The sequence below is a fragment of the Necator americanus genome, chromosome IV (genome assembly GCF_031761385.1).
Source record: "Necator americanus strain Aroian chromosome IV, whole genome shotgun sequence".
NCBI classification, from domain to species: domain Eukaryota; kingdom Metazoa; phylum Nematoda; class Chromadorea; order Rhabditida; family Ancylostomatidae; genus Necator; species Necator americanus.
The window spans coordinates 2,654,074-2,669,751 of NC_087374.1; the positions used below are offsets into that span (position 1 = coordinate 2,654,074).

A 15,678-nucleotide genomic window follows, 5' to 3' on the forward strand; every position below is an offset into this window, starting at 1 on the left:
TCACCTAGCGATACGGCGCGGCCGCTCCGCGGCACGCCTTCTTGGGCTTGGCGATAGTAGCGCTGGAGCGCGCAATTGCCACATATACGGATGAGCGCTCCATTTCGACTCTTCCAGTGAAGTTGGCACCTAAGCAATAAGCAAAATGCAAAGAATGTTAGAAGAATGTTCGTAGAATGTTCTAGAAGGGGGAAGAAGTAACTGGAGGGGGCACTCAATGGTGCCTTGTTTCTCGAGGCTGTAACTTGCTTTTTTTCTCTTAGTAACTATAGCTGATATGTCATAGATCCTCTAAGACTAATTCTTAGGCCTTAAGGCTTCGATTAATTTGATTATTTACTTCTAGTAATAAGGGCGCCACCGAGTGCCCCACCCCCTCCTCTCCCTAGCTACAATTTACCCCTAGAAGGTCACCTCATGCATGAGGAACTGTTTTTTCCACTCAGAATATTCAAGATCACCTCAGCCATGTATAAGGAAACTGTTTTTCCGTTCAGAGTAAATAAATGTTTAGCTGCATCGGATGCTATTCCCCCTCATTCCTTTATTTTCTCAAGAGTTAAAAGGGTGAAATGGTTTAGTTGTTATCCTTCTTTTCTAACCTCTTTATTCAATCAATTCATCACTGGATATTTACAGTGGGAACAGAATAGGACCCGATCATTTATCGAAATTCTCACAAAAGTTGTGGGATAAACTTGTGTTATCACTTAAAAGAGTTTGGAATTCCTCAGAAATTCAATTATCATATTACTAGGTAAGTTTTTCAGCTCTTTCCAGCAGTTCGCTTTTTGCGGCACAAAATTTCACATCAATCATCCTTCGTTGTTACAGTTTCCTCGAAGTCGCAAAAGTTGCTAGTTAGGAATGAGTCATTTAGCAAAAAATTTCTATGTGTTCCAGATTAGCGGAAGATCTATAGTACTATCCAAACCTGACAAATTGTCAATTTGATTTTTAATTGTTAATTTGCAATTTAAGATAGCACTGTAGTTCCATAGTTACTACTCCTTCGCTTTTACGTGATACCCGATCTCTTACTGTTGGCGGCAGTTCTTGGAAATTTCGGTTATCTGATAGCCGGTCCCAATTCGGCAATTCTAATTACATGTGGGTTTCCGCCAGTGCGCTTGATATTCCGCCCAGGATCCGTGACAGCGCCATCAAGATGATCTACAGCACATAGTATAGCGAACAACATGACATTTTATCTGAATTAACCTCAAAGTCGGAATACTGGTGTGGGACCATCGTGAACTGCAGCGTGAGGGTGATGTTGACAAAAGTCCCACCTCGATCCTAACCGCCGCTACGCTCTGCCGCTTACGCAACTGCACCGGGCTTCTTCTCGTCTTAGCCCGGCTATAGCAATTTACGGCTTCACTATTACAGACAAGCAAAGTCACAATTCTGAATGGACTCTAGGAAATCGGAAAGGAAAGTGGAAAGGTTTTTGTTTTCTTCTGTTTTTTTTTTAAATTTTGTTATTACTTTTCATTTTATTTTGTTCATGACTACTTTCTTTCTTAGTTGTGAATTACAAAGACATCATGTAATTCTAAATGTTACTATCTATTTCTTAGCAAGATTTGTCTTTCAACATTCGGTCGGTGGAGGTGCGCGTCCGCATTATGCACCCAGCTATGAGGTCGTGCGTCCTAGAAGGCAAAAATGGCAAACTGCGGAGATTCTACGTGTAGAGAACAGGCACGAGAGTACTCTACATCAGGCGAATATCGATGTGAAGGCGCGAGCACCCGGAGGCAATCCGAGGAAGACGCAGAGCAGTCCAGTCAGCTGGCTGGCTGCAGCCACGACACCAATCGAATTAGCATACTACTCGATATCCGCATCTTCCTTTGTTCTCGTCAACCATGCTCATTAATAGGGTTCAAATGGACCGATTGATCGTAGTTCTAATCAGGTATGAACGATATTTTTCTGCTATATTCTGTTGCACGAAACGTTGCCTTATACATTTGCCATTTTCATTTATTTTCATCTTTCAGCGTTAAAATCCTAGTACTTTTTGAAAGCCTAATACTTTAATGGACGTTTAATTGTTTGACAAATCCATCCGTATGAAAGTGAAGGTGGCCTCGAGAAGTCACTGTTGACGTTGAGAATGTTGCTGGATAACTCAGTTATCCAGCAGTTAAAAATAGAGTAACATGTGTGGTGAATAAATAAGTGAAGTAAATATTAATAATAAGAAAGTAGCACAGAAGAATGCTCTTGACTCATGAAAATGTAAATTTCATTAAAAATCGTGTAGGATCACCAATCAGTCATCAGAATTTCTGCACCGTGCAGTACACCGTGCAGTATAGGTGTACGCAAGATGTCTATCTCCAATTCCTTATTCTTCTACTCTCTACCACTGTGAATAATTATGCATTCATTTCCTGTGTTGAGTGGTAGTTCACAAAATCGCCAAATATGGTCGGAGATAAAAACGATATGAAGCCTGGACAGTTCCATAAGCGGTTGCGCTCGAAGCTGCGGCGGTAAAGATAGCTGTCGGAATCGAGGTAGGATCTGCACTGCAAAGATGGATGGTGCTAGCAAAGACCCCACCACGATCTTAAATGCTACGCTCCGCCGCACTGCTTCGAGGATTCGAGCGCAGTCGCTTACGCAACCGCAACCATGCATTATGTGGTCTTGACTCGACTATTTAATGGGGAGGGGAAGTGCAGATAGACCCATAGTCAAGGAAAAAATGCACAAAACAAAAAAAAAAACACGAAAAGCACCCGTGGGTTAAATAGCTATACTATTTGCCAAAACTGGGAATGTTCCCAGTTTTCGGAGTCAATCCCTGGAAATTGCATGCTCGCCGGTTCCGCTTGCACCCGTGCTTGCGATATATGAAGACTTATGAAGACTTTCTCCACTTATGTAAGCAGCTCATTTACAACTCTTCCCACCTCCCATTTCACAACTCTGACCAGGTGTACAGAACTGGACAAAATCTCGCTCGAGACACCCTGCTCCCGCCAAACACGAATATCGCACTTCCCTGGGTCCTCCAAGAAGTGACAATTTTATTGATCTTCTTCTGTTTTCTCTATTAGTTTCTCTTCGGGAGCATTTATGTTAGTGGATTAGGGCCTGCGATTTCTTTTAAAATGTCAGTTGAATCGCTGTAGACGTCATAGATGTTTTTTTTTTGCTTTTTCTTTTTGTATTTTCGACTTGAATTCCACAATCCAATGTTTTTCCATGCCGTGTCGTAAAGAAACCATGGTTTAGGCTCTAGTTGGCCAGGTTTGAAATACAGTGTATGTTGAAGTTTTGCGTTTGTTAGAACTCCAAAAGCTTTCAACTTCTCGTATTTCTTAAAGTATTCAATCGAAATCCTCTTGCAGTCTAGTAATTAAGTATTTTGTAAAGACACCTTGCTTCTTCCGCTACGTGGAAACTCGTCCTTCTGCAATTCCTGCCAAGGCATTGACTCCGATCATTATTCATCAATAAGTATGCGCGTCTGTGTTTTACCGGTGCTAGCCAAAGCCCTACCGAGTAGGAAATCCTCCTATTAAAAAAAGGTGAAAAAGAGCTGAGAGTTTCGAAATATCCTGAACACGTGGATCAGATGAAGGATCCCACGAGGAAAGGCAGCTGAGAGTTCCAAAATATCATAGCGGGCGGGAAACCGGGGTATATAATCCGCGAGTCGACGTGGTGGTGGGTGTTTTCCGTTCTGTCCTAGTCCTTTATTCACTTATTGCTGGAGCTGCTATTTTATGTGTTTCTGGTATATTAATGCTACATCAGAGCTTCAAACCTCCACGTATACATTTAGAAATTGTTGACGTTATTTTTATTCGCTGCAATAAAGTTCAGTCAGTAGATAATAGAACATCTCTTAATTTTGTTAATAAGACTTCCTCACAACTCGGTTTTTTCGAGTGTTAAATTATTTGCAAAGACCATACTTGTTCTCGTCCTGAAAACGGCGTGGGAAACACCTGTCTCCCTACGAGGTACGTTAGAACGCGCCATCCTTTCACACGCTCATGTACCCTTAACTACTTATTCTTTAATTTAGTTTAGTTTAACAATCTATTCTTTAGTTTTATCTGAGTAGGCTACTGAGAAGACGTCATTGACCTTGGTCATTGATTCCGTGGCGCGGCGCGTGTAGAAGGATGGCGCGTTCTTACGTGTATCGTAGGATCTAGCTTCATTTCCCACGCCATTTTTCTTGATGATTATTAGGAATTGAGCTTGGCCCCGCTCATACTCGTAATGTACCACCAAATTCAATATAGTCCGAAAGGGGCACCAACATCGTCACGTCATATTCCCGTGAAAATGAAGACAAAGCAATTCAAATCTATAAAAACTCCATACATTCGATAACCTAGTCCTCGGTCGAATCCTTCATGCTTAACAGATTTTTAGTTTCCGCCAATATCAACTTTTGGAAAAATGCAGAGCAGTCATCATAGACGCAGTTCGGAAAATTCTGCTAGAGTGGAATAACTTTTTGGAAGGAAATTGTAGTAGAGTGATGGTTTGCGAAATACTATATCATATCGCAAGAATTAAGAGTGGTATTAAACGTATTCAATATATGAATGGAAAAGGTAGCAGGGAAATTTCTGCAGCTTAGAAAAAAGAAGAATTTTGGTTTGGATTCTAGGAGGAAATTGCGTGTTCCTGATTCAACTCAATGCAATTTATGTTTCGTTTTCTTCTAGAGAAAAAAAGCCTGAAAGATGCATTTCCCCAAATTTCCTACCGAAAGACATTGTCAATCAAACAACTCTATTTCAGATTGATCTTACTGTGGCGGGCGCCTCTTTCTTTGTGTCGTCGCTGCGATTCCTCTGACTACGATTTTGAGTACACTGAGTGCAGTGCGGATGGATCACGATGGAGGGTAGCGATACCACATCAGATCGGAGCTTGTGAAGGACTGCCTGAACCGACACGTGGACTGAATTGCTGTAGGTTCTAGTTAGGTCGTATTGTTCAAAAGCGAAAAGAGAACTGCTTCGTCGAATACGACTTCGAAAACTTCGAAAACATTCTCATAACTCAAACCCGATTCACTTGCTGCTAAATAAAGTGATATCGTTCACTTGTGACTTATGCTAGCCAAGCATTTTTTGATTTGTTGTTATTTATTTATTATTTTTTCATATATGTGCATTGGAATAAAGTGTTTCTTCCACAAAATTTGGCAAATCCTACCGTTTTCCGCTCATCTCCTAAAGTTTCCCCTATGACATAAAGTTTCATCTTAACCTCGTTGGCTTAAGAAGAAAACATAAACACGTTCTCTATGATATTTCAGCATTCTCGTGTTCTTCCGGAAACTACCTGGATATAGTGACGCAGTCCTGCAGACCTTGTGCACCAGGTCAGCATTTTAGAACTTCTTCAATGTTTATTAGTCAGAGATCACGCAAACATCGTGCTTGTGAATAAACGTATCATTGCTTTCAGGACAATATAGTCTTGGAGGCGGGTCACGTTTTGAAGAGTTCTACACGCTGCCGTCTGGCTTCTCAATCGAAAACTTCGATCCTGGTTCAGTAAGCTTTGACGACACTACACCGTTGAACACTGAACCGTGTCCGCCTGAGTTAGTCACCTGTCTCTCTTGTAGTCATTTCCTTTTTTTGACACCGCAAAGAATCCAATGCTTTTTCGTTCCCAGTTTTACACTGCATAATTTCTTGTCGCTAGTGTGACGTTCCAGAAAAGATTGCAGAATTGTAAGGAATTTTCCCCTCTACATATGAATACCTGTTTAATGTTCTACTGTCTTATTGTTTCACTGAGATATGCCATAGAACTGAAGTTTGCCTGCATACTGATTAAGAACATTCTTAGAACTGTACTAGAGAGCGGGTGAATCCGTGATATTCTGTAGCTCTGAACTCTATGTGAGCTGTCGGGCGCGAATACAGTCTGGTCAAAACTACCTGAAACCTCGCCCAGTTGCTTTAGCTGCGCGTTCAAAGCTTCGCCGTAGAACCAGTGTTTACAATCGAGGTAGGACCATCGCAAGTTCCTCTCCGACTACAGAGGCTAATGACCATAATTATGAGGATAACCATTTTGTGGGGTTCGAACCAAGTGGTTATGGTTACTTATGGAAGGAGAAAAAGTGAGGGTTGGAGTTCCCATGAGTGGCACTAATATAACAACAGAAAACTTTGTTTTTGTACTTACTCCTGTTTTGATTTTGATTTGATATTTTGTTTCTTTGTGCTTGTAAAGTGAATTGTGAGTGTCTTCCTTGCTTAAATGAAGTGTTGAGTGAGTTTTCATGGCTGCGATCTCTTCACTAGTAAAAACCAAAGGCCAGGAGTCCGCATAGGGTTTGCTTCTCAGGCTCCTAGATTTATGAGAGGAGTTTCGCGTTTTAGTGAGCAGATCACAACCTCGAAAATTTCTTCGGACGTCTAATCAATAGAATAGGGTTGCCTCTAATCAATAGAACAGGGTTCTCCTAGATTTCAGTCGCAAAAATTAGAAATTTCTGGACGGTGCTTTCTCAAAAATGCATCTCAATTTTTTCCGCATGAATATTGCACTCTTTTAAGAGCCGGGTGGATTGTTCGAGATGCTGAGTTGCTGTATGTGCCATCGCCATGTGTCTCTCGACTGTCATTTTCCGCAAAACTCGTAAGGCCTGGTTTTGTGGATTTCTCCTATCGAATGCCGAAGAACAACAAGGTTTTGTCTCTCCACGTTGATGTGCGCAATCAACAGTGTCAGAGCTACAGGTGGGCCTTGATTACGCTTGAGATTAGGTTGCACTGAGACAAAAAGCTCCTGTGAACTTTTGTTATTAAAATGCCTTGGGTGTACTCGTTGCACGCTATACTTATCACTTGCGCCATATTTGATTTCAAACCCAGACAAAATTATGCATGTTAGGAACATAAAGTCTTATTTCAAGACTTGCTGATTTGTTTTGTCACAATATTTTTGGTCTTTAGGTTTAGGTATATTGCATAAGTAATGTTTTCAGAGAAGCTATGCAATCCATGCTAACTAAATACAGCGGCAGCAGTCGCAGTCATAAAGAGGAATCAAACGGCGATTGGCAAAAACGAACAGTTGACCTCAGAACAGGTCAGTTTCACTGCTTCAACTATTCGTAATAGGTGCTGTTCCCTATCCCGTGAGCTTAAGGGGCAAACGTCATCAGCTGGACTGTCACAAACAGTGGTGGTGCAAAGGTGTCATCAGAGCCAATTCGAATCTCGAGGATTGACATTCTCGGTAAGCCATCTTTAATTTCAGAAGTTTAAGAACTGAGCTCAAGAAAGGAAAGAGAAGAAGAAATGTGAAAATCTTCCAAATCTAAAGTTAAACGTACTGGGAATTTGCTTATAGATGTAAATTTGGAGTGCTTTCTTCTAACACTGGCGTATGATGAGGTAAAGAAAGAGGAGAGTTATCCAGTAGACGTTGTGTCCTCTTAAAAAAAAAGGAACATAGAAAAAGTTCAAGGCACATATGTATGAATTTTTAAAACTTTTTTTAGGCCTCGCATTCACAAGAGAGTGTTCTCTTTGTCCGGCTGGCACATATTCTCAAACGGGGGCAGTCGAGTGCATCCCATGCGCTCCAGGATACTTCGCACCTAAGGGAGCCGACAAATGTGGACGTTGCCCACAGACGCAATTTTCAGGTAACGAACAAAGCAGATCTGTAGTTCTTGTCCTTACTAACATTAATAGACTCTGATCTTTATGGTATGTGAGAGGATTGGGGAAAAGTAATAAGTAAATGTGTCATCCACCATTTCCTACCAAGCTCACAGAGACCGAATTCAGCCTCAAGAAAGGTTGCGCAATGTGATACTTGCTCTTGCGCATACACATTCTTATTTTCTTAGTATAAGCTGTTGAAGGACAGGCATTTCTCACCCAAAACAGGGTACAAGTCAAGTCTTAAGCGCAGAGCTGTCGCTAATGCTACTGTAATCACTCACTAATGCTCTGATTTGTACAGCACACGTGTCTTTTCGTTTGCACTGCTTGCGTTGCGAAAAAGCGAATGTGGAAAACGTCAAGAAATTTAGAAAAAAAAAGCATAATGTAAACCTTTTCCGATATTTCCATTCTGTCAACATTCTCATTGTCCCAGTTAAACATCTTTCTCACTTAGTTTCGACAGTTTTCATTGATGAAACTAAGTGAGAAAACTGTTTAAAAAATTTAATCATTCTCTATAAATGTAATAAATGTACGGATGAATCTTAGCCGAGTGCACGTATTTTTAGACAGTGACAAATGAAAAATAACCCCTATGTAAACTAAAAAAAGAGAATACTTGTTAGATACACAGGAAAATAATTACTAATGCTAACAAAATGATCTAATGCAATGCAAGGATAATCTAATTAAATAGTATGCATTGCTCCACAACTTACCAAGGATCACCTTGCTTTAACGGCCTCAATTTTTCAACTGAAATGTCTAATCCTTGCCTCTTCAAAGGTTTTCGCGCATCTTTTTCTTGCAGTGTCGCAGTTCCTTCTCACTCGACTCGGCAGATTGCAGATGTTACGGGGGCAGTGTTGAGGGCAATTAAAGAATACGGTAGCCTTGGTGACAGCTCTGCACTTAGCAGTTCGCCCGAATCCTGTTTATCGGGGTCTGTTAGGGTGAGAAACGATACGCCGTCTGAGGATTTTTTTTCAAAGAAATCTTTCAAAAAGATAGATGAGCATCGCGTATTTGATCTTAAAAGACTATAAGATTATAGAAAGATCACAGAAAGTACGAGAAATTAATACACTGAAATTTGGATTTTTTATAGGACCGAAATCGGACCGTTGCTATGATCGGCCAGCGTGTCGTCACTCCGACTACTACCCAGTGACTGAACCGTGTATTAATGGAACTACGCGTACTACTTACAAGAAAGTACAGCCAGCTATTTGCAGGGAAGACCTCCCTGGCGCTGCCACGGTATGGTTTCATGTTCAAAGTTCTTACTGTTTCAAAAAGGATGAAACAGTACCGTCTCCTAGTCATAATAGTGCTGGAAACAGTGAAGCTTAGCAAGGTTTTTTTTCTCATTCACGCGTTATTCTTCAGTAATAAAACAATTTGATGCCGACCCATCACGAACGAATAATTAATTTTGAATGTAGAGGATCACGGAAGGTAGTAATTAGTACAAGAGTACCGATTAACCTAAAGGCTCACTTGGCAGCAATGCTTCGTGTGATTTGAAATTTGAATTGAAATAAATTTGATTTGAAATAGATTTGAAATTGAAAACTAGATGTGATCTATAAATAATACGGACTTCCAGTTGCCTTCTCCGAGTGGGACTCGACCGTGTCCCCCATGTAATCCAGGAATGGCCAAGGATGCAAATGGAGTGTGCGCGTTTTGCCCTGCAGAGCATTTTTCACAAGGAATTGGTTAGGTTTATTCTTTTACATCAAAACTTCAAGCTGTTTTTACTGCATTAGGAATCTTATATGAAAAAATTGAAGCAAGATAAATCCACTGTTAAGCCTGCGTTCGTTGTCCCGTTGAGACAGTGCCGAATTATGGTTACGAGTACGTACAGTGGGACGCAATTCCTCCGAACATCGTCACGAGATGCGAATATATCAGCGAAGGTACGTTTTAGTCAGTGGTGCTCTTACTTCTGGAAGTAAATAACTGGATCAATCTGGCTCCTAAGACCTAAGCATTAGTTTCCAAGGATCTTTGACAGGTAACCTAAAGTTACAAAGAAAAAAAGTAAGATAGAGTGCTTAATTCTTAATATTTTATGATAAGACAATTCCAAAGTTATTTTCGAAGTTACCTCTTTCTATATATAGCCATATGTTTCTTTATGCAGCGCCAGCTCTTAGTGTCAGTGTAACACCTTAGATATAACCTTAGACTATAGATTGTCTGATGTATGTCACTCTGTTTTTTGACCTGCACATCATCCAGGCTGTTCTGTTCTGGCTCTTATTGGATTGAGGGGATGTAATGGAATTTTGAAAGGCATCGAAAGATACGGAGACTGAGGTAGCGCTTTATTCTAGCATGATAGGATTCCAACTCTGCATCCTCATTGTCAGCAACAGTGCACCAATAGTGACGGGGGCGCACATAAGCGAGTTTTTTCTCCGCTAGTGTCAAGAGATGACTAGTACTACTCGTTGCTGCATCACAACCAGATTGATAAGTGCTAAATCCCGTAATGTAATGTAATCCTTTTTCCTTTTATTCTCTATTTACCATTGTATTGCCACTAACAATGTGATGCTTGACGGTTGCCAGTCATACTACATTAGCCACGAATGGCCACTAGCAATGTGATGCTGGCAGGTCATGGGTAACTCAATACTCTATGAATAAATTAAAATGAATTAAGTTTGAGGATTTTACAGCTAATTGTACTTGTAGAAGTGTCGACTATTTGCGATATCGGTGAAGCTTGGTTAGCATCTGGTACAGCTCTTGTTTCCGCCCCTTCATTGCAAAAAGGGATTGCGTTGGAGCTGGAGCTTACCGTTGCCGAAGGTACTCTTCACTTAATATTTCCATCTTAAAGGTATAGAATCAACTCATAGTTGTCAGGGTTCTCGAATCCTATGGCTCCGAGAGATTTGCCGGGAACGCCTCAAGCCCCTGTTGCACACTTCTCAATTGTATTCGAAACCACTTGTGCAGACAGTTCCTGTGTGCTCTACATGATTGAGGTAGACTTAATGAGTTTCAAAATTAATTGAAAAAGAGTATATTATTATAGTAAATGAGAGAAAAGTGAGACTCACAATTCCATTATAGAGCCCCATGGAACGATCCAAAACATCCAAGTATCGTTTCCTCGCTTCTTTCAATGGAAGTCAGCCACGACGTGTCTGGTCGCATAGCATCTTCAAGCTTAACAGCGCTAGATTTATGGTACGCCCTAATACCAAGAGAAATTTTTTTTTAACGTTTACCTTCTGCCTTACTTTAACTTTTTCTTCCAATTACATTCAGGCACTCATTCGCGCTCCCTTCACTTTTTTTCCCTCAGGTCGCCTTCCTTCGTTCTGGCTCGACGTCTGGCGATGATTCGGTCATGGATCAGGCACGTATCTTGTCTATGAACGTCACTAACGTTGGTATGAAAGGAGGTGTACAAGGAGGTGGTGCCAGCCGATGTTTACCCTGCCCAACTGGAAGGTTTGGAAAGTGCATACCATGTCCTCCCGGGCATTTTATGACCGCAAGGGTTTGTTTCATTCCATAATAATTAATTCCAGCTATTTATAGAAATACGTGAGTGGTGTTTATTTACAGACCCATGAATGTGTTCTTTGCCCGCCTAACACCGTTGCTAATGCGTCTTCGGAGCGAATTGGAATTGAGAGTTGTATTACTTGTGGCGAAAATTTGCACTCGGTCGATGGAATCGCGTGTACATCGGAAGGATTTCTATCTGTAACCAGAGATAACAGGACACTCAGTTACGACTTATCGTCCTGGGTGAAAAAGTAGGTTTTTTTCTGCCGTTCTTTTAAACAGATCGTATATGGGTTTGTGCATTTAATAAACTCTAATTTTCATTCTTGAAATTCGTCTCAGATCGTGGACAACCACTGCTGTGAAGGTTTTTGCACGAGAAGGGGCCTCATACTATCACATGTTCAACTTCTCATTATTCGGTGAAAAAGTCCAATGTCAAGAGGTTTACGATTCCGGTGACGCTTTTTCAACAAATGACCAGGTTTTGTTAGGCTTTGCTTTTTTTGTGGAGTGTTTCTCCTGAGAAGTTGACTTCATTACAACTTTTAACTTCAGAGTCGCGACGTGGTAACGGGAACTGCTTGCAGACTTACTGTCTTGCCAGACATTGGAAGCAATCGTACCAAACTTGCATTTGTTTCTCCCCTGTTGTAAGTTGTTGGTTCTTTGTGAGAAATCAGAGCTCTCGCAATTACTATCCCCTCAGGCATTTTTGCTGAGAAAGGCTTCCACTAAAATAATTTATCATTGAAAAGGACTGTGAGGAATTCAAAACATGCAAAGCAAAACGCATAAAAACATTCAGATTATTTTTCAGATTGGCCACCCGTCTTGGAGAAATTAGTTTGAGGAGGAACCGAGATGGCTGGACACTAACGGATCAACTACTCGAATACGGTAGGTAGCTCGGTCATTCACTTTTCGAGCGTTTCAAGTGTTTAGGCAACCTCGTATGGAAGCACAAAGATATCTAATTTAGAAGGAGTTGAGGAAACATCTCGTCCAATTGACATCCACTTCTGGTTCGACTCTGTTGGTGTACCTTCGGAAGGGTGCCCAAGGGGTAACGCATTGATCATCACCGCAAGGTGCATGCCAAGCAAAAAACAACTGGAGGTTGCTTAGTGGATTTTTCATGAACGCAAGTTAAACATTAATGTGGCTTGTCTTTAAAGATTCGACTTCCTCACACATGTCCGGATGGCACTTGTGACGGATGTCTTTTTCATGCCATTGTGGAATCGGTACAGGTACTATTTCTGCTTCATTGTTAAGAGGATATAGGATAGGAGTTGAACCATCAAAAATTGTTGTTAAGGCCTGTCCTATTTGTGGCATCGGTGACTACGACATGATTCGAGGCGAATGCGTCGAAGGACAGCAGACAATTCATTACATTCCTGATAAGTGAGTTAATCCTATTCATCCATTAATTTTGCCAAATTTGTAAAAACTTCAAAGTGACATGAATACTTACTTGCGATTATGCTAACGACTAAAACAAGGTTCAAGATAATGTTTCCTTAAAACGATTCTTTCAAACGAGTTGTTTGATTTGGGCATTATTTGTTAATTGGTCATGAGGCTGTCTCAAATGAAATCAAAAACGTACTCGGCCTAATTGACGTACAATTATCGCGCATATCAGAATTTTCGCTACAATCACAATTCAAGATTCTTAAAAGGATCATGAACATAGTCAAAAAGACTTCGCTTTGGCTCTCCTATGGAGTTTTCAGTCTTTAGGCATTAGTCAATAGACACATTTTTGATACAAGATTGATTTAAATTTGAAATAAGGATCCATCTTGTGAAGATATAATAAGTGGTTTTAGGCACTGTGTGCTTACTGGAAAAGAGGCGCAATCTAGGAAAGAGGCATGTTCGTCTCTCTCGCAAAAGGAGAAATTGTTCCTTGGATTTGGACTGACAATGTTCTTCATCCTGTGTATCGCCCTCGTGATCATCTGCCAAAGGAACAGAAGGTATCCGCTCCTTATTATTCCACTTTTATTATTACTATACTGCTATTTCATTGTCTCTGATTGTTTGCTAGGAGAAACCATAGTTCATCGTTCTCCAACCATCTTCATCTCTATTATTGAGAAAATTTCTGTTTCATGTTTAAGTTTTCTAATAGAGCTTCATTCCAACTTCCATTTGATGCACATCGCTAACAGTAGGGTCTAACCAACGTGAAGCTCCTTGCAGTTGCGTAAGCCGATGCGCTGTAAGCGGAGATAACGGTAGGAATCCGGGTGGGAGCATCGCGAACTGCAGCGAGGAATGGTGTCAGGAAGAGTTCCTCCCAGATTCTAACCGCTACGCTCCGCTGCGCACCGCTTCGAGCGCTGATGCTTACGCAACTGAACGTTGGCTGATGTCGTTTGACCTTATTACACTTTTGCTGTCTTCGAATTGGAGAAAAAACAAAAAAAAAACTATTTTAACGTTTTCGGCTTCATCTTCAATTTCTTCCAACTTAAACGGTAATTAATAATGAGTGTTTTGCAGTAGATTCTATTCTACCTCTCTTTGAGCTGTTTGTTTTTGGTTTCTCTTTTTCGAGACGAAGGTATGTAGGTTTGCAGTAGATTAGCTGAGAATGTAAAGCACAAAAATGGCCGTTAAAATTAGAATGTCTTTGAATGGCAACCTTCTAATTTTCACGGGGAACTTCGCACTCCACATTCTCAGCGGAAACGAAGCCTTCTGGACACTTCTATGCAGCAGTTAATTGTTCGGATTCTGATGCATTCCTAGATGCATTCTTTCACTGCTTGGTGATATTCTCTCTCATCAAAGCTTACTTCGAATTTCAGTAGGAAAGCAAAAAGCGCTGAAACTGTTCATTTGCTCTAGTTCGCAGTTGATTAGCTAAATATTGCTTTCTTACTCTAAATTCTTTCATTTTCGGTTCACACAATAGAGTTACAAGATTTCATTTCTATACAATTCACACATTACACCTACTTGCATTTCTCTGCAACATTATCATTTTGTGCCTATCTGACGGTATCGGGAAATAGGAATCCTAATTGCCCATGTTCGATGGTCCTTGAGTCTTGACATGTTGAATACGTAGCTTTTTTATTGATTTGCCTGAGCTGTGGCCAAGATTATTTGGCTGTTAATAAATATCAAATACTAATCTTGGCCACAGCTCAAGCAAACTAATAAAAAAGAATCCTAACCTTTTTTGGCAACAGCGCACCAATTAGACCGTTATGGCTCGTTTGAGTCTCTATCAGACATGCACCCAACACATAGCCGGGTCAAATGTGGTGGAGCTAGCGGCTCGGATCGAGGTGGGACCACCGAGAACTGCAGCAACGAGTGGTGCTAGCAAGAGCCCGCTCGGTTATAACTGCTGCGCTCCACCACACCGGTTCGAGCGCAGCCACCTACGCAACTCCACCGAGTTCCATGTCGTTTTGATCTGAGTATACATATGATTTGAGGTCAGTACAGACTTAAACAGGAAAAAAAGGTATTGGTTCCAGATTGGAGTACAAGTACACTCGATTGGTTGAGTCAAGAAATGGAGAGCTACCTACTGCAGAAACATGTGGCTTGGAAGATGATGAGGATGATGAGGTAAGAGTGATTTCAAGAATTGTATGTGGTTTCTTTTGAGCACGTGCGAGCTTTTTGTTATTTGGTCAATTTCATTTTTGCTCGGCATAGTGTAACAACTATTGTTTTGGCGTATTAGTTGTAAATTATTTATGTTAAATTGGACAACTATGCTGGTTAGGCCCGGTTATAATCACTAATATAATATAATAACCACGAATATAACGAATTCCTTAACCGCTTTGAACAAAATATTCAGTCTGCGGTGATCCTAACGAGCTTATTGCGCTGTTTTCGCGTTAGGACTTTACAACGCTGCTCACCAAAAACTAAATATTTTGCTCAAAACGGCTACCATATCCATAACTAGAATGATGCACCAACCACTGTACATGGGGTTTCATTAAGGCTACGGTTAAGCCTACGGAGATACGGAAGAGCAATCAATAAAAACGATTGAATCGATGTTTTCGTGCAAAAGATTTATCATATTCTTGATTCAGTACCCCAGCCCGGAAGTACTCAAATTCTATTGGATTTCAAGGAAAATTAACTTATATGTAAGTGTGTAGCATGTGCAGAAGAAATCATTTTGATTACAGGCTGCCGACAGAGTCATATTTGCTAAAGGAAAACGGAAAATCTTTGGTGGTCGTGACACGGAAGCATTCGTTCCACTGGAAAATGAGGACTGAGAAAAACGACAATCAAATGACCCTTCACTGATTTATCTTTTGAATTGTTTTCTTCTTCTTCTTTTTTTTTCTCTTGCGCCAGTGCTAGAAATTTTTGAGGTGTTCTTATCTTCTGTATGATCATAGCCAAATTCAGCATCTGTGCATTGTGTATAGCGGTCTTTCTTTCTGCTTTAATT

The 15,678-nt window shown here is 40.7% G+C and overlaps 1 protein-coding gene across 3 annotated transcripts; it reads left to right on the forward strand.

Moving 5' to 3' along the window:
* Positions 1 to 1,414: 1,414 nt before the first annotated feature.
* RB195_000224 (uncharacterized protein) lies at positions 1,415 to 15,499 on the forward strand (the record flags this gene model as incomplete). 3 transcript variants are annotated; one of them, XM_064196446.1, is made up of 25 exons in its annotated part: positions 1,415 to 1,449; positions 4,786 to 4,958; positions 5,309 to 5,374; positions 5,461 to 5,599; positions 6,567 to 6,749; positions 6,998 to 7,101; positions 7,162 to 7,251; positions 7,517 to 7,663; positions 8,797 to 8,948; positions 9,298 to 9,409; positions 9,506 to 9,613; positions 10,398 to 10,514; positions 10,572 to 10,693; positions 10,782 to 10,898; positions 11,017 to 11,214; positions 11,283 to 11,476; positions 11,568 to 11,709; positions 11,784 to 11,878; positions 12,046 to 12,125; positions 12,208 to 12,344; positions 12,404 to 12,478; positions 12,547 to 12,635; positions 13,064 to 13,213; positions 14,732 to 14,825; positions 15,407 to 15,499. In XM_064196446.1, 25 exons carry the CDS (start codon positions 1,415 to 1,417, stop codon positions 15,497 to 15,499), a joined length of 3,012 nt encoding a protein of 1,003 aa, XP_064052326.1. The 3 variants fall into 3 exon arrangements, with proteins under 3 accessions (XP_064052326.1, XP_064052327.1, XP_064052328.1); XM_064196445.1 differs by lacking the exon at positions 1,415 to 1,449 and adding an exon at positions 1,875 to 1,924; XM_064196447.1 differs by lacking the exon at positions 1,415 to 1,449 and adding an exon at positions 1,896 to 1,924.
* Positions 15,500 to 15,678: the final 179 nt, after the last annotated feature.